The 25,431-nt window shown below is 35.1% G+C and overlaps 1 protein-coding gene across 1 annotated transcript in view; it reads right to left on the bottom strand.

Annotated features, from left to right (window-relative positions):
• Positions 1-25,431, bottom strand: part of SNX29 (sorting nexin 29) — a 128,157-nt gene that overhangs the window by 93,850 nt on the left and 8,876 nt on the right. Inside the window, exons 5-14 of the mRNA XM_014936206.1 lie at positions 22,966-23,090; positions 18,878-19,058; positions 16,919-16,989; positions 15,804-16,052; positions 14,780-15,149; positions 13,938-14,056; positions 10,107-10,179; positions 9,479-9,561; positions 1,883-1,946; positions 500-628 (exon numbers count right to left, since the gene is read on the bottom strand). Of these exons, the coding sequence (XP_014791692.1) occupies positions 500-628; positions 1,883-1,946; positions 9,479-9,561; positions 10,107-10,179; positions 13,938-14,056; positions 14,780-15,149; positions 15,804-16,052; positions 16,919-16,989; positions 18,878-19,058; positions 22,966-23,090 (1,464 nt within the window). The remainder of the gene's footprint in view (positions 1-499; positions 629-1,882; positions 1,947-9,478; positions 9,562-10,106; positions 10,180-13,937; positions 14,057-14,779; positions 15,150-15,803; positions 16,053-16,918; positions 16,990-18,877; positions 19,059-22,965; positions 23,091-25,431) is intronic.

Genomic DNA, 25,431 nt, shown 5'->3' with positions numbered 1-25,431 from the left:
GGGGGGGGGGGAGGGGGCTAGAACTGGACAAAACAGATATAAGAAGAGAGAAGAGTCTTCCTACATTTACCTTACACCCTTACACATACATGCATTCCTTTCTATCTAGTCTCATTATCTAACTCCCGCCATTTTCATGGCTTACATTTCTTAATATTAGTCTACTTAACTTTTGAAAATTAAACTTGATGCTCTCATAAATCCAGCTCACTAATAGTCTTTCCCCTGGAGCTGTAGCGATGGTTTTACTATTATTATAAACTCTGATTTACTGTTAACAATAAAGCAAAAACTACAAGCCCACAAAATTTGTCAGAAAATCTTCAAAATGTTTTCTTCAGTTTAAATTCAACTAAAGTTCATGAGATTTTTAGTCCTAAATGACTTAACATTTTTCTGAAAACTAAACAACTTGAAAATGATTTTTTCTTGTGCGCAGAATTTTTTATTGCCTCGTTCCACTGCTGTTACATTCTATCACACTTTCAGTGCTCCTTACCGTGCCAAGGCTTGGACTTTGGTGGCATGTCGCTCTTCCTGTTCTGCTACTTTTCTTCTCCAGTTGTCCATTTCCTGCCTCAGCGCTGCAGAATGCTCCATCTCTCCATCAAGCAGATTTCTCAGAGATCTGGAAGGCAGCAGCCTCTGTTAGAACACTGCAAACACTACATTAGAGGATACTCTATGATCACAGAGCAGGTTGCCTAAATGATACTACTAATGTCATACTAAAATTTCATTATTCAATGTAATAAATGTACCTGATTTGATTATACAAAGATACAAAAAGCTAGAAGGAAAAAGGACCAAATGAAAACAGTTTTAAGTGGTTACTATTAGCTTGTATTGCAATCTCATCAACATGCCCAAAGCATAACCTATTATGGTATCTACTGTACCACCAGGTAGAAAACAGATTATAATCTGGTCTCAATTCTCCAGTGCAAACCTCTACATCTCAGAAATAATCTATAATCATATTGCTACAAGCTATCTACTGGCAAGAGAGGAGACAGGTAGGGGCCTTGTCCCTATTGAGAGCACGGCCACAGACCTTTGCGTAAATCTCTGGTGAGATAGCAAAGGTCAGCATGATGCGTAATGGGTAAAACCCAAAGCATCCTGGTCCTTCTGCCAAAAAACACAAAGCTGAATGGGGCAATAACTTGCAATTATGGGAGTAGGGAAGATAAGAGGCCGGGAAACAGGATCAGTTAGTAATCTCAACATCTAAAAAAATAATTAAAGTATCTATAGAAAAATGTAAATTATCAAAACAGTCCTACTACAGCATAACAACAGTGCATCTTGAATACATTTCTATTTTCATTCATCTAATAATGTGTTCCAATAAACTAAGCAACTAAAAAGTAGGTTTGATAATATTTTAAACAAGTGACTTATCATTTTTACATTTACATCATCATTTTGATGAACATAATGAACATAATTAACATAAAGACACTTTCAGCATAACAATGTTAGCCACCCTACATCACCTCTGCACCACAAGGGGAAAAAATGAAATTTTCTGAATATTTGTATAAGGACAAACATTTATTCATTTGGAAAGCTATCTTAAGAGATCTTAAGAATATTTTGGCTATAAATTTTGGTTTTGAAAAAACCACAACAGGCAAAATCTCCCAAGACACAGAGTTATATGTTATTTGAATTCAAAGGAAAAAGTTGATCTACAAGCATTACTCTTCAGTATCAACAGTTGCACATTGAAGTATTAAGCTTACTTTTCAGAGGAAGACAATACATAATCAAAAAAGATTACAAAAAGATTAAACATAGCTTTACACAAAAGACATCTTCTATTAGAGAACAGATTTTTTTAAATTATAGTGCCTCTTCACTAGGAAAAGAAAACTACCTATTCTGTTCTTCCAGTTCATCCTTTCTATTCATCATGGCCACAATAGCTTGACGAAGTTCATCTAAAGAGAAGGGACAAAAAGAGATTAACTTCTGTGTGTATTTTTGCTCATTTCAGATCTAAAAGTCATGTAGATAGTGGCACTTAAAGATGATGCTAACATCATTTGCTATTCAGCAAAGCATATAAAAATGCTCTTTATCTCATCACTAATTTGAGCAATCCTTCAAAAATTAAATTCAAATTAAATTAGTCTGCATCTGGCTTTAATACAAATGTTTACAAGTTTTCTGTGGCTGCAGCTGGTTTGTTTTAATCGCAGATGTATGGGACAATGCACCTTTTCACTACATGCATATTAATGAGATACAATAACTTGTTTAACTTCTTCAAATTGTTTGGTTTTGTTTTCCTTGCTATAAATTCTGACACAGGAAATAGAACTACTACATTAAGACCAGAGCAGAGAAAGTGTCATTGCTTTTTCATGGCTCTTCTTCTTAACCTCAATTTTAAAGACTGTCTTACAGAAGACGGGATTTCTGAATCTTGTAATTTCCTATAAATACTCTTAAAAATACTTTCTGTCATTACATCAAGAATAAAAATTTTTAAAAAAAGAAAGAAGATGACATAATTTTATAATTTTTAAAAGCTTCTCTAGGGTTACGTTAACAGTGACACCAGAGTAGCTGAATATCATATAGGAAAGTGTCAGCTAAAAGCACTACTTCACTTGGAGTCCTTCAGCTATTATATAGGTTTCACCATATAGCTGTACAGCTGTACTATTTACTATAAATTTACAGAAAAATATTAGGACTTAATCATCTGATCTGAAACATCCTAACTTCCAGATCTTGCATATATACATGAAATACAACACGTCTTTAAAGATTTAAATGGCTTCTAGCAAACATCAGGATGGATACATCCCCGAAACCACTTTTTCTTAAAAACTACATTAACAATTTCATGTATGTTAATAATTTTATGAGAGCTGCTGCAGGGACACAATTGTATTAAAACATTTCTCCTAATAGTTAAATGAAATGTTCCTATGTTTATATATAATAAATCAGCCATTTCTGTTCAGCAAGTATTCAAAACAGATGTCAGCAAATTTTTCGTGCTTTTACTGAAAACATACTAACCAAACTGGTATTACTTAATTTCTTCAAGTAAACAAAGCCTTTGGACAACTCTTTTCCCCTTTACATTCAGTTCACTGATTTACCCCTATCTTTCTTAATATTTTCTATAGCTACAGAAATTTTTGCAAGTTCAAAAAAAAAACAAAACATGTTGTCCTGTGGAGCAGGTTAAGTTTGCATACTGAAACAGAGTGGACAAAATGTGACAGTTTTTCCTATGGCAATCAAATGTATCAGTCAGTGCAGACACCACAATTCCAGTCTGGCATTGGCAATCTGCTGGTAAATCCCCAGACAATCCAATTTCTTCATGCTAGATTTTTTCTAAAACATTTCTGCTTCTTTGGCCATGGAGAAAGTAGGTGATTATTTTCCTACCCATTCCACATTACAGCTTGAGAACTAATTGACATTAGCAAGAAACATTTCAGTAGGTCATTAGAGGGATTTTGCACTCCATTAATTCAGCACAGAAAGAACAATTATTTTTCTACAGTAACTTAGCATCTTTATATGAGTTCTCTATACAGCTACCAAAAAAACCCCACCAAACCCAAGTCTATTGCAATTTATATAGCAATTGTAGAGAAACCTGCAATGGAAAGACTATATATGACAAAATATGCCATGTTCCATTATTTTCATGACTATTTTTCAAAAGATGGCCTATAAATGGCTTCTATTGACTAGGATTTATTTGGAGCGAGAATGATGACAAACAAAAAAACCCACCAATCCCTACATTCTGAGATTTAAGTATTACATTTAGCTATAAAATATCAAACTTGGTGATCATGAAACTCAACACACTATAAGTATTCTTTTGGTCATGATGGGACACTGCCATTTTAAAAGCAGATTGGAAAGGTTGGAGTTTTGAGGTTTTTTTGTTTGAGATAGTTTCTGGTTTGTTGGTAAGAGGTCTTTTGGGCAGTGGAAAATTGGTGGGCTGTAACAGCCCTGAAAAAAGTAATACATAGTGTTGTGTAAATGGACCACAATCCATCAGCCTATCTGAAAAAATTGTTGCAAGGATGAGGAAAACAAAATAAACTAGTAAGTGTTCAAGCCTTGTATAAGTGCACAACACAACCAACAAACATCCATAGTAAGTTTTCAGTACAGTAATACTCTATAAAAAAATAAAGATCTTTAACTATAAAGTTGAATTCAGAACACTCCTCAAGAAAGCATCAAGCCAATGGCATTTTAAATATTTCAAGTGGCATTAAAATATGATAATGCACAATCTGAGTTAGTTGCTATTATTTCTCTGACTGAATAAATTAAAGCTGTTGCTACTCAGACAAGTTATTGTAGCGCTGGTTTGCACTTACGCTGGGGTGACTACTCTACAATAATTGCCTGGATGCATACTCAGTCTGTTTAAATGTGTACTGATTTATTAACATTTAAACAGTGAAGCTATTATAAATTGTCTCCATTTTTCCAATTTTATCAGCCTATTCAAATTGTAACCTTAACCTGCCTAATAACTTAATCTTCTTTCCCTTATTCCACTCAGAATCTTCTGCATGAGTATAGGGTTAAAATCCCATCTTTTGTCACTCCCTCTCCAACACACACATAAATAAACAAAGCATAAAAGCAAGATTCTTTTAAAGACCATGGTTTGCATAAAAGGAGAAGAAAAAAGCCTCTTGAAATAAAAGATGTTAAAATGCTTTTTATTTCCATTTGCCTCATTTTTGTGAGAGTTCACAGAATTGACAATAGCATAGAGACACAGCAAAGCAGAAGCTCCAAATTTCATTACCACATATAGGACAAAAAGCAATGCTTAATTTAGGACCACAAAAGCAAACACACTTCATACTCAGTATTTCTTGCTAATTTAGTTCAACTACGGATAGCAGTGGAGATGTGGATGAAAGAATCAGCACAAACAACTAGCCTGGGCTAAGAGCCCTGGGTTCCAAGAAAGCTTGTACAGCCTGCACTTACCTCAGCAGCAATATTGCTTCATTGCTATTACCTATGTTACTTCTCCTTGAAGTGATAAGTATATTAAGAAGTCATGTTTTCTATCAAGTACTCAAAACAAAGACAAGAACTACATAGTTTATCATCAACAATTCTCTAACCTCTCCCTCCACAGTGAATATAAGGAGTCATTCACTAGTGTATAGAAAGTTACAAAGAAGTTGCAGCAGGTTCATTTCAAATCTGCCAGAACATCCACAGTTTATAAGCTTTTGTCTGTGTGTTATGCCTGCCTCTGAGATCAGTGTACATTCACAATCTAATTTTTTCAGAAGACTTAGGTCTCATTAGTTATATGGGTTAGAAAAATGAATAAATAAATAAATAAAAAGTTGTAGCATCAACCATAAATTTGGCATTTTCTGACTTACGGACTTTACAACCTCAGTCTTTCTCCCCCACTTTTCTCTCTCTTTTTTTTTTTTTTAATAAAACAGTAAGAGCTTGGCCAAGTATACCCACTTCAGAAAACTGTTTGATGTTAAAGTTTATGTCCTAATTCTGAACTACTTTGTGCTTGATACGTCATTTACATTCTGTAAGGTAACATTAATGGAAAGAGATATGTTACTGTTATTAAAGATCAGCATTCAACGCCAACATAGCTAAAATTCAAGTGATAATCAGTTTCATTGAGGCAGATATAATGTGATAACTAGCGAAGCCTTTCAAACTATGAAATCTTGAGACATTCTTGCAACAACTTCTTAAAAAAAAGGAGTCCCATGTGTAAACCAGTAATTCCAAACCAGGTCTTTCTTTATCAGTAAAAAAAGATAACAAAAATTAAGGAATGTGCTAGTTCTTTTTTTATGTGCTAGGGTTTTTTTTATTAAATCTCAGTTTTTAAAACACACAAAATTGTTTTTTATTGTTGAAATTAATTTGTAGCACTTTAGCACTAATAAAGCAAATATTTGCTCTAAAACATTTTTTAATTCAGTTGCATACCAAAAGCAAAATCTATCTTCTAGAAAGCTTTTACAGGGTCACATTCAGAGGATGAAATATATAAAGCGCCATGCTTTAAGAAACACCTGTCAATTTCCCAGCAACCTCCAGAAAAGTCCTAAGTTTCACAACTCTTCTGCTGTTTAGCCAAAGATTGGGTAAGTATGATTTGCAATCACCTGTTATGAAGAATGAGCTGTAAGTTAAATCATCTCTCAGTGTACACAAGGTCGTACAGCACTCCTCTGCAATCCTGCAGATAGAATATCAGGGTGGGCTGGGAGCAGTCTACAGGAATTCTTTTTTTATTTTCCTGAGTGCAAATTTACACAGATATTTTCAGAGACAAATAAAACTTCCAGCAGACTAGTTACATCTTAAATCATGAGTCTGACCTTTAAAGACATGCTCCCTAAGCTGTCTGCATGAACATTGGCTATTAAGGTTTTATTTAGTGCTTCAAAACCTTGTAAATATTATTCTGTCATGTAACTATTAATAGGGGAAATTTTAGTAGGAAACAAATTAGACAACAGAGCACTGGCCTTCTACTATATTGAACTTCTTACTGTATAGTCTGTAAGATGAACTGCAGCTTTTTTTCTCACTGATGAAATTTAAACACCCTCTGTCCACAGCTATGCTTTCAGAAAAGTCACAAGAATTTAGTATCTGCCAGTGACTGCTGGCAACCAAGTCATAGAACAGGTCAGAAGCTACTTAGAGGACAGAGAAAGTACAAAAACATGCACCTTATTTACTTACACAGCCAGGGTAAAAATATAATACGTAGGTTTGGTTATTCAGTGAAGTTCTTCAGTGATCATGAAAAGCAAGGGCTTTCTCAAAAACATATGAAAGAATATGGAATAATGCACAATACTACAACCTTTGCTAACCTTTGTGGTTAAGCCCAACTTTAAAAACTGAAGAAAATCATAGTGAAAAAAACAAGTTCCCAATTATTTACTAAAAATAGCATCATCAAAGAACCTCATAAAGAAGGACACAAATAGCATCCTTCTAAAATGAAGTTTTTGAACTTCCTTTTTTCCACTGTAAAAATGAGAGAGACTTGTGCTGGCAGGACAGATTTTTCCAGTGTAAAACAATGCTGAAGATATAATCTTCCAATGACAATAATTGGAGCAGACATAAAGTTGTTTGTGATTCAAATATGACAAGACAAATAAAATTTTTAAAAAACTGGAACATGACGTAATGGAATAGGTACATAAATATAAAACTTCTGACAAACTTAGTTCTTCATAAAAGTTGTTGTAAGACATAACAATCTGTAAGGGAGGGCAAGTTTTCAAATTATGTCTAGCATCCACAGAGAAGCTCTAACTCTATGGATTAGGATTTCTCTTGAGTGGTATTATTTTTTTGAGATCTATCTGCCGCTAAGTTCACCTATTCCTTACAAATGCATGGGACATAAATTCAGGAAAACCATTCAAATTGGCAGAAATTTTAAATTACAGCTTCTCATAACATAATTTTCCAACCCACATATCAAAAGAAGCAATAAATGGTCGGTGCTATACTAATAAATTGAAAAGGAAGCAGGAAAAGAGTAGATTTAAAGAAAAAAATAAAATCATTTCAGGCTTTGTCTTCAAAAGTAAGAAGCACAAAAAATCCAGTTACTGGAGACCTCACAGCTTTTCTCACTGCACTACTGCATTCCATTTTTCTAGTCTGATGTGTTAGAATCAGTTGCTATGCAACCAAGCTACAAGCCTCACCATTTAATAATTCTTCTGCTAATTGCAATAGAGAAAAAGAGCTTCAGCGTCTGGCTTTGTCACAGCACTGAATTCTTCCTGTACAGAAAATCTACGACCAATAACAACGAACTTAAAGAAAACACTTTTATTGAATGTATCTGGGATCACCTTATATGTATAGTCAGCTGAATTTTTATTATAATGATAATTAGATTATTTACTAAATGTTCTACTGGCTTTATAGATTGCTTTGACAAGCTCCCCCCACTTCCTTCCACCAAACCTTCTCTGAAATGGGAAACTAATGATAGCATGTATGCTTCTGTTGATCCTGTGGTTCATTTCATTTACAAATTGCTAAGTATCAAGAATTGAAAATCTCAATATTTACTTTCTATTTTATAGCTGTCTTAACTACACGTAGGAACTAACCAAGCAACTGAAGGAGACCAATTGCGGCCCCTGCTGGTACCTAATATACCTACAAAACAAAATCAATACAGTGCAATCAAATTTCCATTAACAAAAAATAAAATGTAAGAATGAAAGGATAATATAGTAATAACATGAGCAGAGAATACCCTGTGACCGAAGAATCACACTAACTATCAACAGTACCTCCATCTACACCTTCAATTATGTCACTTAGAAGTCTCAAAACTAGTTTCCTACTTCATGAAGTAATTTGCAGGAAAGGATTTTTCAGTTTTGTAAAGCTCGGTCAGCAGACCCATGCCAGAGCCTGACACAGTACCCAGCAAAAATGCACGGTCTGCTTCTTTTAACATACATTGGCAGAGATGTTGTTTGAACATGGTATTAGAACATGAGATTAGAATATCTTAAGGGTTCATTCATTTTGATGATTTCATAAATCAACTTCAGAAAACAATCTTGGCTGCATCACCTCTAACTTCCCAAATGTCATCATTAAGATAAGTACATATTTAAGTTTATAAAAAGAAAGCGACAAACACACATCCCAGAGCTTTAGGAACAAAGCCATAACCACCAGTTCAGTACAAAACTTTCTGTACAGTAAGGAAAATAAAACCATACCACCTTACGCATTTAGACAGCTAGTAAGTTCAAAAAAGTCTTTTTTTCTACAAGTTTATGTGAAGAAACAAAGATTAAAGATCGAATAAACAAGCTGCCTGTACTCATACTAATCTCTTTTTGCAGCAAAGGCTATTTGATCCTGTCCAGCTCAACTCTAAACACCACTGAAAATATGACTGTCCTCCACCTTAATCTTAACTAAGGTTTTTGCTTATGAAAGCTCATATTTATGTATGGAGCAGACCTCCATACCAAAACCACAGACTGAATGTCCAAAGAAAGAGTTCCAGGCTTGTTCGGGTTTTCTTACAACTAGCCACTAATGAAAGCTGCCAAAAAAAGTTATCACATCAAAAAGGACCATTAGTGCTTTCAGAGACTTAAAGATGTTAGTCAAATTAAATCATTATTGCTCATTGAACTACTCGAGCCACATCTAGTATAAAGATGACATTAGCTTCTCTGTGGAAAAAGAAGATAATGTCATACCAGTTGCAATGAACCATAACCTGGGATCTGCCAATTCAAAACCCATTTTCTAGCAGTCATTTCCAATGCGGCCAGTGTATCAGAAACCAGGTGCTGTCTGCCTCTCTAAACAGATCTTACAGAAATAAAAACAGACATGAAGAGCTATAGGACTTTCAAAGTTAATTCTATCAATCTAGATACATCAAGGAAGTACTTACTAATTGTCATGGATTCTGGCACAGTGGCTGAAGGCAACATATTGCTTAAAGTATTAACTTGAGCTGGAGGACTGGCTTCCACTCTAGGCATAAAAGTACAATATCATCAATAAATGAAAATAAAATCCTAAATTCAAAACTTCAGAAAAAAGCATTCCAGAAGCTCGAATTGTCATTATATTCACCCATATTCAATCAACTTATGTTTAATTATCCTTTAATGTATCTCTTGTGAGTCTGATTTAAGAATATACACAAAAAGATACATATCAAGAGACCATGGAGAAAACAGTAAAAAAATAACATAAAAACCAACAAAACCCCTATTTTCAAAGCCAGGAGGCTAAGCCTGCCTGTTATTTGACATAACTACATGAATTCTTCAAGATAATTAGCAAAAGTTAACTAAACAAAACTAAACAAAACTAAACAAAAAGGGAAGCAAAAGCTTTTGTATTTGTCTTTCCAAACATTTGCAAAAGTACCCCCATGAATAGTTTGTTTTCCAGTACTGAGTAGGCACTATGCATTAGTAGTAGTAGGCATTATTCATTAGGTAACAACAGTAAACTGGCAGCTACAGAGTGAAGATTTTTTTTCTTTTAAGAAAAACATATTCGACACGTACCTGTAAGGAAGATCAGATCTTCTTGGAACCACTTCTACCGCATGAATAACATGTTCTCCATTCTCCAAGTTATCTAAAGTAGAATGCACAAGCATTAGCTTTCTTAATTTAACAGTACTTAAAAAATAAAATAAAAACAAAACCAGAAGGAAGGTAGTTATATTTTTAACTGGAAATACTCATCTTAACTCAATCTTTTAAACACTTTAAATTCTTTCTCCAAGGTTGGCTTCTGCATATTCACCCTGAATGCCAACAGGATTGTAAAGCCCCTTAGGAACACATCCATCACCTTAGAAAAAAATTAGTATTGCACAATTCCAAAATTATAATTTAGATGTACGTTTTACATTGATAACAACATTGCAAAGCTAGGAAGAGACTTCTTACTGAAGTCACTTTTGCAAGCACCATGAGTTTAACAACCACATGGCCATTAAAAAAATCTGTTTGTGACTCACAGGAAAAGAATCTATGGTTAGTCCCCAGTACGTGAAACCTTGCAAAGACACCAGTCTTTTAGGTATTCCCAACAGAGCACCTCAGCTTTTCTCTGGCTCCTTACACCTATGTACCAAACATCAGGAGCCAGACGAGATTTTTTTTTTTTAAAGATGGATAATACGCATCTCTCCACAGATTCACAACTGCCAGGGACAAAATATACACATTACTGGGCCTGTCATTAAGGTAGTTTAGGTGGAAAGAAACAAAAATCACATTTTATTGATGCTTTCAGCACTTCGCTATGTAAAGGTTACAAAGTTACCATAAAAGAACTCTAAAATCATGAGCTAAGATAGCACAGAATTTAAAAAGCAGAAATTCTAGGGAAAAAAGTTACTGGGAATTAGAATTCTGTCAGAATGACTACGGAGGAGAAAGCTAATTTTTTAAGCAGTAGAATTTATTGAAGCTCAGTTCCTAAAATGTGTACTCCATTTTTGTTCCAAGCTACTGAATTTTGACTCAGGCTTTCTCATCTCTAGGTACATGGAGATCTGATACACCCTGACACATCCCTGAAGCAGTGTAACAGACTAAAACTGAAAACACCTTATTAACATACAACACTATAAATTATGCTGTAATCTCTTTCAAATATACATGTCTTGTTATTTATCTGTATTAAAACATATAAACCAAAATATTGGGTTAAACGATGTATATCACAAGAGTTCATTAAGCACATTTTAGCAAAAAATGTTGTTACAATAATAATGAGATTGCCAGTTACTGGGTAGAACTGCCCTCAGAAAAAGCTAAGACACATTCCCTCTGATTCATCTAACAAAAGTGTAACTTCAGAAGTCAAGCAAACAACTGCCTAACGCAGCCTTCAATCTCATCAAATGGTCATTACGGGTGGGGAGAAGGTGACCATGCCCATGTGTGTCACTCTACCTAACTGGCTGACATTTGGGTTGCAGGACAGGCCTTTCAGAGAGGACATCCTGCACACTCTGTCAGCTCAGGGATGCTCAGAAGGGCCCAGTGACAGCAGGGGAAGTTGAAACCATGAGATCAGACAGCAGGATCTGTGTTGCTGTTTCCTATAATAACTGAAGATTCCTTTCAGCAGCCCAGTGCCGCATCATCCTGGCTTGCACGCTGGACCATAAGATTTACCACAAAGGAAAAGAGGGGCAGGAGGAGAACTGGAAATATCTATACACTGTGCCAGAAGGGATCTGAACAGGCCTGTTGTTGATCAACTCTACTAGTCTGAGCATCGTCTTCAAAACAGTTCTGAGATTAATCAAGATGAAACAAGGGTCTTTGGTATCTCCTAAGTAAAAGTAAGCCCATTACACTTATTGCTGTCCTCTCTCATCATCTGTCTCCAGTACTAATTGGTGGCTTAGTCTCCTGACTTTTGATTTCCTCTACTCTAGCTCCTGATGCCCTGTGACATCTGACTGGTTACTAACTCTCACAGCTCAGCTGCGAGCTCTGGGTTTCGATCTGTTGCAGTCATCAAACACCTATAAATCTATGGACTTTTTCTAACAATTTCTGTATAAAATTTAAGAGAACACAATGCCACAAACTACATGTGTTCTAAATCCATTCCTTCATAAACTGTAAAATGCAGGAGCATAAGAAGGAAAAATATTTAAATGTATCTATTTTTTTGAACCACTGGCATTTCTTAAGAGGTACATGTCTTAAAATACAGCAGAGGGCAGTACAGCATTATTTTTTGATTCACATTACTTTATCACCAAACTTACAGAACCGAATTACATTTTTTCTGCAGTTAGTCAAATAATGGTCCGTAAAAACATGAAGTATTTTACAATTAAAACATTATTTAAATGCCACTGAGGATGTTTTCAGTGGTCACTGAAATATGAATAAACGCCCAAAGCTTTATAAAGCCGTTTTATAAACAGCTACTACATTAACTGGGGGTGTGGAGGTAGCTGTGGTTGCGGGGTAGTAGAAGTTTCTTTGTTTTTGGTACCAATACAGATACTGGAAAAGGACCAGGTCTTCTTTTTCATACCTTTGACCATTTGCATTGCTTGCTTCAAGATCTTCTCCAAATGGTCCACATCATTCTTGAAATGCAGTACCCCAAACTGCATACAATACTGCAGCTGAGGCCACATCAGAGCCAACCGAGCATAAATTTACAAATGACACTTTCACTTATACATATCCACGTAACGTGTGCTTTTACTGCAGAAGCACGGCACTGCTAACTCACTATCAGCTTGTCACACACTATAATGGCTCCCCTGCAGAAAACGACTTGAAGGTATTGGCAGATGAAAAATTAGCAAGCAGGCTGAGGGAGGTGAATCTCCCCCTCTATTTCACTTCTGTGAGACCCCACCCAGAGTACTGTATCTAGTTTTGGGGTCCACAGTACAAGAAACATATGGACTTGTTGGAGTAGGCCCAGAGGAGAGCCACAAAAAATGATCAGAGGGCTGGAACACCTCCCCTGTGAAGAAAGGCCGAGAGAGTTTGCATTGTTCAGCCTGGAGAAGAGAAGGCTCTGGGGAGACCTTATTGCAGCCCTTCAATACAAAGAAGGCTTATAAAAAGGATGAAAAGAGACTTTTTACCATGGTCTGCAATGGCAGGACAAGACAATGGTTTAAAGTGAAAGAGGGGAGATTCAGATTGGATATAAGGAAGAAATTTTTTTTTATAATGAGGGTCGTGAAACACTGGAACTGGTTGCCCAGAGAAGCTGTGGATACCCCATCACTGGCAGTGTTCAAAGTCAGGTTGGTCAGGGCTTTGAGCAACAGATCTAATGAAAGATGTCCCTGCCCACGGCAGGGGGGGGTTGGACTAGATGATCTTTGAACATCCCTTTCAACCCAAACCATTCTATGATTCCCACATCCTTTTCTGAAGAAGTATTTCCTAGCAAATCATTTCTCATCCTGTATATAAACAGATAACAGTTTCTATTGAACTGCATCCAATATTTGATACTTTCTCCAATCTGTCAAGATTAATTTGAATTCAAATTCTCAAACACACTTGCAGCTTCTTCCAGCTTAGTGATATCTAGAAAACTAATAAGGATACTTTCTATTCAACTATCCTAAACATTAATTAAATAGCATACAAGACCACAGCTTAATTCCAACCAAATTCTAGTTTATTTGGTATCGATAAGTCCTTCTCCACTAAGTATCTACTCAAATGGAGAACTCTGATTCAGAGCTAGAATAAATTTTAATTGAACCTCCATTCCAGCTGTGCAGTATCTCCTACGTCCTTACAATCCCACTACTTCTTACCATTGTCCCATGTTAGAAATTCTGCTATAAAGTTTGCTGCAATTCAGTAAATTAAAATACCTACCTGTTTGGGAGTAAGAACCAACAGCACTGACAGGAAATAGAACATCTGAGTCATCATTCAGGACCTGCAGAGGAGTCCAACTGCATATCTGAGAATTGCACGTGCCTATTTCATGAGGCCTAGATTTAAAATAAACAAACAAAACAAACTATTTATACAGTCCGTACTCATGTTCACAATGTTTATACTTCTTTCAGGGATATCACTGCAAGAAAAATCTTTATTTCTGCCTGCCAGTTCCTTGGTTCAGACATACATAATTACACTGAAGATCAGACCATTCCAAAACAGATGAGACAATAATTGCTTGCCTCCTTTTTCCAAAGGGATTTCTGTGTCAGAAATAAGAAGGGCATATTAGTATCTAAAACTGCTGTTCTTCTCTCAGTTTAGTCTTGTCTTGTTTAACTATCTACTCTGATGGTAACAGGCTTACTCCATCTAAAATACATGGTTTTACCATGAAGCCAAAATAGAGCTGATATCACAGTAAGAATAAGGAAACTTCAAATAAGCCAAAGTTATAGCCTGGCTGTATCATGCAACAATTTCAACAACTGAGAACTTCAAGGAGAACAAGTCTGAAGTCTCAAAATTCCGGTTTTCAGTGGAACTTCGAAGCAAAATACCATCATCATCATCACAGTGGTTCAAATGGTTGAAACAATGCAGGTTAAAAAAAAAAAAAAAAAGAAACAGGGAGTTGGGGCTGAAGAGAGAGAAAGAAGAAAAAAAGAGAGAGAGAAAACCTACAGTTCAGTTACATAAATTTGCCATGAAGAAAGGGGCAGGGAGTGAAAAAGCATAAAAAGTTTACCACTGGCTCCTGCGACATTACTTACTTTTCAGAAGCTTCAGTTTCACCTTCTGTGCCTTTACTTCCTAACGTTTTTCCATATAGGTCACCCTCATCTGCATCTTCATCATCAATGCTCTTCACATCTAGTTTCTGGTAATCATATTCTCCATTCATCAATACTGAATTGCTCTTCCACGAATGGTTACTTTCATTCCCGTTAAAATTTTTTCCAAGTGAGCTTTCAGACGAGGGCAATGCAAAACCTGAAGATCTGTCTACACTCTCTTCTGAACTTTCTCCTGTAATTGGAGACTTCGTGGCATCCCCCAAATTTTGCTCATCTTCCTCTTCATCAAATGAGATAATATTTGTCACTCTCTTCTTCTTTTTTCTATCTCTTTTATATTTCAAATCTAGTAGCAACATAAAGGTTTACATAATTCAGAAAAGAGAAACAATGTAATACACTTGTTTTTTTCTTAAAAGAACTCCACTACTAAATGAGTTTAGTAAAGGAAAAAAAAACCACTTGGATCTACAAGGCATTTCATTATGTTTCCAGATACATGATCTTTTAAACCTTTAACTATCATTTTAGTTAGTGTTGTCTATAATCTGGAAATTGAGCAGTCAGTTTTCAGGAAAAGGAATTAAACTTGCTCCCTCAGCTAATTAGCTCTTAGTATAGAAATACACTGGATTCCTCTCTGATTATGTCACATCTATGCTATGAGCACTTATTTTTAAATTATCACCTATTCCAACTGATTCTGATGTGCACATGAGGCTAAGTAATCTTATAAAGCTCAAGCACTCTAAGAAATATCAGAAATCTACTCATCAAGGCAATTCTCATGGGGACTAAAATGCTTTGCTTAATTCAAGTCCAGCTGTTATACATCCACAATACATATTAATGTACTTTTAAGAGTAAAAGGATATTAAAACCCATTCTGGATGCAAATTGAATTCCAGCAAAGAACATAGACTTCAATGAAAACATCTGACTTGCTCTAACATTCAACATATAATGACATTTGAACAAGACCAATTGCAAAAATGCTTACCAGCATTTACATTCTTTGAGAGAACAGGAAGCGGGTCAGTGTCTTGATCAGGTTTTATTAGAATGGAGACAGCAGATGATGCAGTTATCTCTCTAAGAAGGCTGCTGACACCCTGAGTGGATTCTTTCAATAGTGAGGTTACATTTTGCGTTGATTCCTTTAACAAATCAGACACGGTGGGTGTGCATTTACTCTGCCCATTTAAATCCTTATTATCAATGTTGATTGCAAAAAGAATGGAGTTCAGACCTTCAGATAAAAGAAAGCAGAAAAAAGACCAAAAACCCACTGTATGCTTCATACAAAAGTTAGAGATAGAATCTGAGGATTAACAAAGCTACAACATGTAAAACATTTTTTCAAAAAATTTCCACACTTCTCCATGTATGACTTCTTATTGTTTCACGCATCATTCACTCTTTTTTAGATGATATTCAAGCTGATGCAATCAGTTCTGAATTTATATTGATGGCTGTTCAGCCGCACATTAAATAAGCAGTAAGTACTCTGAACTTCTTTATTTGTAACCTTCTATTTAAACCCATTTCACTGCAACTTTCAATATTTGTTGGTTTCTGTATTCTAGTAACAAAAAATCCTATGAACCCTATCTGGTAGAACAAAATATGTAACCATGTAGCTGAGAAAAAAAGGGGTGTAAAAGGTAGTAACACATCACTTCTGTGGTCAAACTGTAGAAAAGTAAATTATCTGTTATCATTCTTTACTGTTAATCTCCTTCTATGTATTTACCTATAACTTGGGTCTTACTATAAAAGTCCATCATTGCTCTTTTCTAGGCAGGAATAACCCATTTTGTTTTCTCTAAATTGAGCAAGTTTTAAAAACAAAAATTAGCCTCGACTGCTGAAGAGTTAGAAAATTTATGTGAAAGATTTTTGAACTGTAGGAATGCCAGATCCAGTGTTTTAACAGTTCATAAATTCACAGCATAAATTGGCATAATACCTTGACTAGTCACCCTGAATATGCATCTGACACACATTCTCCACGTAAACAGTGTGCGTTAGAGAAGCTCCTCACAGCCAGAAACAGATATAACATCCCAAAATCAATGTTTTCCAAGAACAGTAACATTTAAGAGAAAGTCTTACCAGCTGCCATCGTAGGGATCATACTAGAACGTTCTTCATCCATCATAAAAGACCAGTCTTCATAGAAGACACTACGATTAGAAAGGAAAGAAAAAAAGAATATGCAGTCCTATATTAACATATATTCTGCTTTAAAAAACATGAAAACTCTGAAAAATGAGTATCAGTACTGCAATCGGTCAAATTATATGTCACAGTAATTCCCTGAAGCCCTGAAATACATAGAACTCTCTAATCAAGTATCGAAGTCATGCTAAATAGTATTTTATCTTCAGTTTAAGCTCTGTTTGGTTTTTTTCTGGTTAAAAAAAAAAAAAAATCAAGGCAAGGAGGTTCATACTACATTAGTAGCTACAATATTTCTCTACACTTATTTTAATACTGCATATGTAAGTTTTTTAAATAACTATTGATCATCATAATTACCAAGTCATTTTATAAAATATTAGAATGCATGAATACAAATAAAAAGATCCAATTCATCTTAAGGAACCTGATCTAGTGAAAGATGTCCCTGCCCATGGCAGGGGGTCTGGACTAGACAATCTTTGAAGGTCCCTTCTAACCCAAACCATTCTGACGTTCTAAAATTAGGTGACCTGTTTAAATGTCCAAAACCACATCCATTACCCTGAATACTTGAGTCAAATAGGAATTTGGATGTAAGAAAAAAAAAAACATGTTAACATGAATTTCTGTGTGAACATAGGAATTGTGTTGCTCTTTTCAGTAGCAAGATGTTGCATTTTTACTATCAGCATTCAGTTAACTAAACAAGAAAACAGCTAAGAAGAAAGCCCTCAGCCTATATTAAACAATTTTGACAGATTAATTTAAAAGTTTCCAAAACTAATAAGAATTGGGGATGTAAACTGATTTTATAAATCCCATTTGAATTTGGATAACATTTAAATCTTAAATATTCTGGAATAAGCCTTTTCAGAAATAATATTTCACATACAATGCAGAGAGCGCTGACGCTGTGCAAGTTTTGCTAAAAGTATGAGAGTAAATAGCAACATAGCTAATTCCCTTACAACTGTTTTCAGAATTTTTTTCCTTTGTTTCATTTGCCTTTATGTGATTTCATATCAAAATCTGTTTTGCAAGAAAATTACAGAGGACTGCAACAGACTAAAAATGAAAAGGAGGTATTAAGGAGCTCAGTTCTGGCAATAATCTTATCTAGTCCATCCATTAATTGATGCAAATTAAAAGAATGCCTTTCTGCTGAATCCACTGGACTTGCTCAAGCTCAACAGTTATTGGTAAGAAGGGTAAATATCCCAAATTTTCAAAAAGAAAAGGAGCTGAAAATGTATGAGGAAAAACATAGGACTCAATTAAGTGTGAACTTAAGTGCGAATTTAAGTGCATTTTGTACTTCAAGATTTCACAATGCACAGTAAATTATTCTCAGTAAGTCTGTAACAAGAAGGTTCACAAACTGGTACAAAACCACTTCCAAGTGACCTGCAGTAGTAGCTACCTATTGCTTGACTACTGGAGCTTTTCAATCACAGGACCAGCATCACCAAAAGGCAACAGGCAACTACCACTGATGAACTGATAAGATCAAGGCACTTTGTGCTATTTTAATGGTGAGGGGCACCTCAAAGCATGACGTCAAGGTCTTAGTGAGGAAAACTGTTGTAAGAATATGGAAGAGAGCCAGGAAAGAGAATGGAAATGAAGATAAGGATAGAAGCATATATTCTCACATGCTAGGATGAAGCCAGTTTCAGGTCACATGTTGATATAGGCACAAGCCACCAGCTTAACAGCTGCCAAAATCTCAACAATGAACAAAATGAAAGCATGAGGTTAAGTGCCTTCACTAGCATAGCAATTAATATTACAGCTCTGGTTTTTCGTTGGTTGGTTGCTTTATTTTTTTTAAATCTCAATACTTCTTTTGTCAATACATTTCCTGCATTACAAAGATATCAATTACAGTACCTGAGTCGATTCTTATCTGCAAGCAGCATATGAACATATCTTTCCAGGGAATGTTCATTTAATGCACAGCGCAACCAAGCCCGGCCTCTACCAATATCTGTAGTAATTGTCTTCAGGGAGTAAAAGCGCTGTAGTTCATGTTTATTCAGAACTTCTTTCACATAGTACCAAAACACTGGCTCTGGAATAAAAAAAAAAAAAATTGCACCAAAAACCATGAAACTCATGCTCGGAATGCATTCACATGCAATTTTAAAAAACAAGCAGGTAATGGTATATAACTTTGAACAAAGGTGAATCATTTACCATCTGTGTATAACTCTCCAGTTAAATAGGTTATTTATTTCTACAGAACTAAATACAGAAGTTAGGCTATGTAAGCTCTTAGAACTTTTCACTTCATTGAAAAAGCAAACACACACATTAAAGGATTCTATCTTACATTTTTAAATAGAATTCACATTTAAAAGCACATTTAAGCCAGTATTTTATCCATAGAAAAGGTTCATACGTTCTTCTGGAAATATATCATGCAAAGGAAAAAAATTCTCTAGAACTCTATCTTACTGCTGATTGTGATATGTTAGAAGCTAGGCCCAAAGGAGCAGGTAGCTCCAGAATTTGCAAACATGCAAATGACAAATGCATGTTACTTTAAAAAACAAAAAGTGTTACGTTTTAAAGGCAACAATACCCGTTTCCGCTAAAGCACTTCCCTTGCCCTGTCCCCAAATATTGAATAAAAGTTTTTTTTGCAGTTGCCTAAAATTTCTCAGTTGGAGGTAACAAAAATCTACATCAGTGTTGTAAATATACAATAAAACACCTAGTATTTTACATTTCCTGTTTCTTAACTGAATTAAGAACATATTATAAGGTCATATTTATTACAATTCACCTCTTACCATTTTCTCAGAGTGAAAAGAACAACCAAACATCAGATAATTCATCTCTAAGACTAGAATCATTACTATACAACATAGTTTGGCAAATGTTAGTCATTAATATTGCATCAAATACATACTGCTTGAAAGTATCTTAAAATATAACATTAACAATAATGTTCACGTGGCTCTGGTTTGCTATAAATAGAATTGCTTGAATAACTAGAACAGTTTGGAAGCTGTTCATCTATACAGTCAGTAACCCACTAAGAAACTGAACCTAGGATATTTTTAACAGGAAAAAAAAATCTGAGAAAGCCAAGAATTACAAAAAAAAATTAAAACACATAAATCTCTCAAGGAGACATGAACATACTCCTTTTGACAGTTTAATGAATGTCTTTGCTCTATATTTTTTTTTAAGTTAACAAAAAAGGAAAAATAATTTCATTGTACAAGTGAATGGTGCACTACCACCTCAAATATTAAGCTGGCTTTTGGTCATAATCTCAGTGTAGGCAGCATAAAGCAAATGTTAAAAAATGGGTAAAAAATTGCATTAAGGACACAGAAGAAAAATTCACACGAGAGAGAAAACGGATTGATCCTGCCAAACTTCACTTATCACTTTTCTAAATCTTTTTAATATAGTAAGAATTTTAAGAAAAGACCATCCATAATGCTTCTTTTTCTCTCTGCTAAATAAAGAGCATGCAGTCAGATGTTGAATAGGTTTTCACTACAGCTTATGACTTCTTTTGGTGAAACATGCTCAGTTAGGGTATGGAGTTTTTTATTAATCTCTGCTGAAAGCCAAATACAGCATTAGATTAGCGAAGCTCATAACATAATTTTAAAAACCTAAACATGTATCAAGCAAGTAAGACTCATTAACTAGAAGTTTTGCCAAATAGGTCTGACAGCTATGCAAGAATAACCCAGAGCTCTTCTGAATTAGACAAATGTGTAAAACACGGGAATCACTGAACTGACAACGCAGGACGCAAAACTAAAGATATACTTTGCTGAACTAGGACTTCATAGGCCCATTAACATGCAAACAATAAGGAGGTCCACTGAACAAATAAGAGCACTCAAATATCATATGATACTCCTTTGGCTTCAACTTATTAGATCTGCATTTCAAAAATAAGACACATGTATACGTAAAAAAAAGACTACTTAAAATGCCAGACTTGTATTAAGATGATAGCAATTTATTGATTTATTTCTTCTGGGCAATAATTCACTTTCCCACCTTGCTAAAGCTCAAAACAATACTGAAGTAGGAAGTGAAAATATTACAGGAATAGAGAAAATAAACACATTTCCTCTTGTGCTGAGAGTAAAACTAAGTGTTTCTTGGCATTCTGATTATTTACAGATATCAAGGATTTTGAAAAGCTTCAAAATTTGGATTATCATTAGTTTTTAATCAAAATCTATCCAACAGAAAGTAAGAGTATTCAGTATTCTAAATCTCCCCATACTTTATAAAAACAGTAATGTAAGTGGCATTTTCAAATTGCTAAGTTCTCTTTTTTGAGAGTAGTTATTAAGTGAAAATCCAAGCCCTCACTATTGACAGTATTTTTCATAATCCAATACTTATTATTCAGAAGTAAGACCATTTTCATTTCAGTAAAATACAATTTGTACAATTGTACTGTAGGCAGAGAAGACACTGACATTACACAATTCACCCAGATATTAATCACTCTCTGAAAACAGTTTCTTTAGTTTTAACAATATCACAGTTCTGATAACTGCAATACCACCAATCAGCACCAAACAGCGGTTGTGTCTCAAGCTGAGAGCATAGAGATCAGTCTGAAGCCGGGTTTAGTGCCTTCTCATGCCAAAAAAAAAAAAAAAAAAAAAAAAAAAAAAAGAGTCCTACAAATGGACTAAAACTGAACAATCAAAGCCCCACTGAAGGAAACAAAAGGGTTTAATATTTTTCCTAGAACTTTTTTTTTTTTTTTTTTTTTTTTTTTTTTTTTTTTTTTTTTTTTTTTAAAAAAAAAAAAAAAAAAAAAAAAAAAAAAGAGTAAACAATTTACACTGTGCAGCCATTGTACATTTCGGAGTCTGTTCTGTCAAGTAATTAAAGAACAGTTTCATATTTATCACAAGTCTCTCATAGCAAAACATTCTTTGCTATAGTTGGAAATACTAGTTCTTTCACTTTGAATCGAGAATATCATGAAATAAAGTTTATATTCCAGTAGTCCTAGTCTATAATTTTCATTTCTAACCACAGCAACTAATAATTTTAACTCCCAAAAAAGCTAAATGTGGAGGCTCTAGCCCATTAGCAGAAAAGTCAGCACACAAGACCAAACATTTCACCCTATTAACCACAGGAAACAAGTCTGTTGTTACAGCAACTTAAAAACCTCATTGTATCAAACTACACATTTTATGTAATATCCATTATATGCAGTTGTCTGGTGTAACTGGAAGTTATGGTTGGAGAGCAAAATGTATTAACAATTCTAATACCACCAAATATATTTTTTTAAAAACCAGAACCCCGGTATATGTTACATGTTACACTTAATGGAGTTTCAAACACCATAAAGAAATGTCTTTATATTTTGTGTACCCTGTTTAAGAAAAAAGATACTTTATGTCAAACTTCACACAAACTGATGAACACTTTAATGTACTTTTGGGAAAAAAAAACAAGGGAAACTTCAAGGTGAAGAGAAGGCAAAAAGGAATCTTTTCTTTAAATGTGAAGAAAGTAATAAAAACCAACCCAACCAGTATAAGTAACGTAAGTTTTGTTTTTAAAATTACATCAATACTTAAAGAAGTAACTATCTAACACTATAGAATATGGCAGTTGAAGAACAGAGTAAGACAAGGTTAAGAATTTAGTAAAAACTTAAAAGCACAACTACACAATGTTTATCCCTACCAGAATTCAAAAGAAATTTGCCAATGGTGCTATTCATGGGGGAACAGTAGGAAGTGCAGATTTCCAAACACCTAAATTTCTGGAGAAACTTGTTGTGAAAGTTAAACTAGATTAAGAAAGCAATAACCATTTTCACTGCTTAATGAGAGTATTTAGACAGAAGTACACTACCAACAGTCTGCAGCTTGGTGCTTTGCTTAAAACTGCCATTAAAAATTATATCACTTGCTTGCACTTCTCAACTGTTTAAAACAGAAGAGCTACAATTAATGAATTACCTGTTTCAGTTTTACTGGAGAAACCTGCTGCCTGTTTGATCGCGGCTGCTGTCAGCGCTAATCCCCGGCTCCTCCTCAGGCCATGCTGTAACACAGCTTCAAACTGAGCACACAAACAAGTGACTCTGCAACAGAAATTTTAAAGAAAAGATGTGAAAAGAACAATCAACTGTGTTTCTATAGAGCAGGTTTATTCCAAATCTCTGAATAGAGAATGTAACAGTGAACATTTATACATACTGAAAGACTCCTTTTATGCACTAATGTCATTCTTTGCAAACAGTATAATCTATTTAGACCACCACTCTCATCATGAGTATCCAAAACTGGGGCACAGATTATATTCAGAAGAACTGCCGATCATTTGAGAAATCATCCTCACCTGCTCCAGTGGTGGTTAGTCAGGTTATTTCCACTTCAGATTACCTACTTTTCATGTAATACAATTATGTTTTCGCAAATATACTTTGTACTACAGGTGCAATGAATGATCTTCCAAAAATATGCTATAACTTCCTATATAATTAATAGACAATTCTGTTAATTTGCATTAGCACACTACAATTCAAGCCCAGGAAAACAATTAAACACACATTTTAGTGTGCTCCAGAAATCCTAGGCATAGGAAAATAAGAAATATTTTTCTGCAGATGTGTTGAATCTTCTTTTTTTGATGTTGTTCTCTGCAATACTATTTATAGGTTTCCTGATTTATTTTTTTTTCCAAACATAACCCAGTTAATAAGTCGAGTTTCACACAGGTAGAAACATTGTAAAACCAGCAAAGTTTTAAAACAGCCTGCCCAAGAAAGGAATACTATTGCAACCTACAAGGAATAGTAAGCTTAACATATAAGAGACATGAATGCAATCTGTTTCTTTGAAACTTTATTTTCTCTATTTTTGCCATTAAATAAACAGTACTTAAAACTTAAGCTTTGACAAAGACGTCATGCAGCTGCCAAAACTGCTTACTGAAAGGAAAGACAGATACCTTAACTAAGTTCAGCAAATAAATAAAAACAGTTGACAAAGTGGCTGAGGATTCTGCCCCAACATTCTAGAAGTACGGAGTTCTATTCAGGGTCGCAAAAAACACAAAATCTGAGAAGCACCAATAGAAAAAATATTTATCACAATTGCCCTGGACAGAAGAGCTTTTAACACATAATGCTTTCCAGTGCATTTACACTAGTGAAATTTTACTTTGTTAGGAAAACTTTATTGACAAAGCAGAATATAACTGAAACAATGCTCAAGATGATCGTGAAGCAGTTGTGATTTATTTTTGCCAAAAAGACTGCTGTTATTAAAGATGGAAATTCCGTCACATACATGACCACCCAGGGAAAATAAAAAAAAAGCTACTTGACTTCTTCAATTCAGAAAAAGCAGAACAGAAATTAGGTTCTGTGAAAGAGCTCATATTCTTAAAAATCTATGTGCATTAAGAATCAAAGCAAGAAAACTGTGCAGCGATCTACTGAATTCTAAAACGATATCCATAAGCAAAATTTAGCCAGCATTATATCTTGGGAATCCCAACTCTCACTGTTTATCAGAAGACAAATACTAATTGACATCATTCAAATTATTAAACAACTACAGCAAAGCAATTGCTCGAGCAAACTGAGCAACAAAGCAGAAGTTTTAGACCGAGAAAATTTGCACTGCATAGGAGGTAATTCCTCCTAGCTGAGTTTACACAAGCTATTACAAAGGCACACATCACCAATACATTGTCTCACATAAACCGAACAGTAACGATTAAAAAACTAGCTCTAGTTGATGCCTCTGTGCCAACAGCTACAGCTGCACAGCCAGTCCAACTGCTAGGTGCTTCAGCCCTACCATCCCTTCATCCCACCTACATCTTCTTCCTTCCTCCCTCACACCAGCTTCTGTTCAACAAACCCTGTGTTGAACAGACTCTGTACTTAACTGTTTCCACTACTCTCATTCAACAGAACGCTATTTCTCCAAGTCTTTCCCCAAAATACTGTAGGCTGAAACAGCCAAGGGCAAGACAGGATGACAATAGTCACCAAAAGTCATTCAGGCTTAAGCTGCTTCTAGAGTTTCACACACCCCGGACCTGCGTTACAAGCTACTCCTGAAAGAGGATGGGTTTGCCCTCGCATCCCTTGCTGCTTCTTCCTTCCTTTCTGCACTTCCCATTGCTTCTAGCTGCGTGACCTTCCCCTGCTTGCAGCAACTCTAGCACTCACCAGATGTTTTACTGATTTAACTCACTAAAATGGCAGAAAGTTATCCTCTTGCATTCTTTCTTCTTTTATTAAATTGATTCAGAGGGGAGTGGATGATCACCAGGCATGGCTTACAAAGGTGGTGGAAAGGAGTAGTAGTTAAGTCTGGGACATTGAGGAGCAACATAAACTCCTCCTACCCCTTCAGTAGCAATGAATTGTCATGTTGGCTTTCCCGGAGTCATGAAACCACATCATT

The sequence above is a fragment of the Calidris pugnax genome, unplaced genomic scaffold, assembly GCF_001431845.1.
Source record: "Calidris pugnax isolate Ruff unplaced genomic scaffold, ASM143184v1 scaffold17, whole genome shotgun sequence".
NCBI classification, from domain to species: Eukaryota; Metazoa; Chordata; class Aves; order Charadriiformes; family Scolopacidae; genus Calidris; species Calidris pugnax.
The sequence above is the reverse complement of the archived record's forward strand: the minus strand, read 5'-3'. Positions and strand labels throughout refer to the sequence as shown.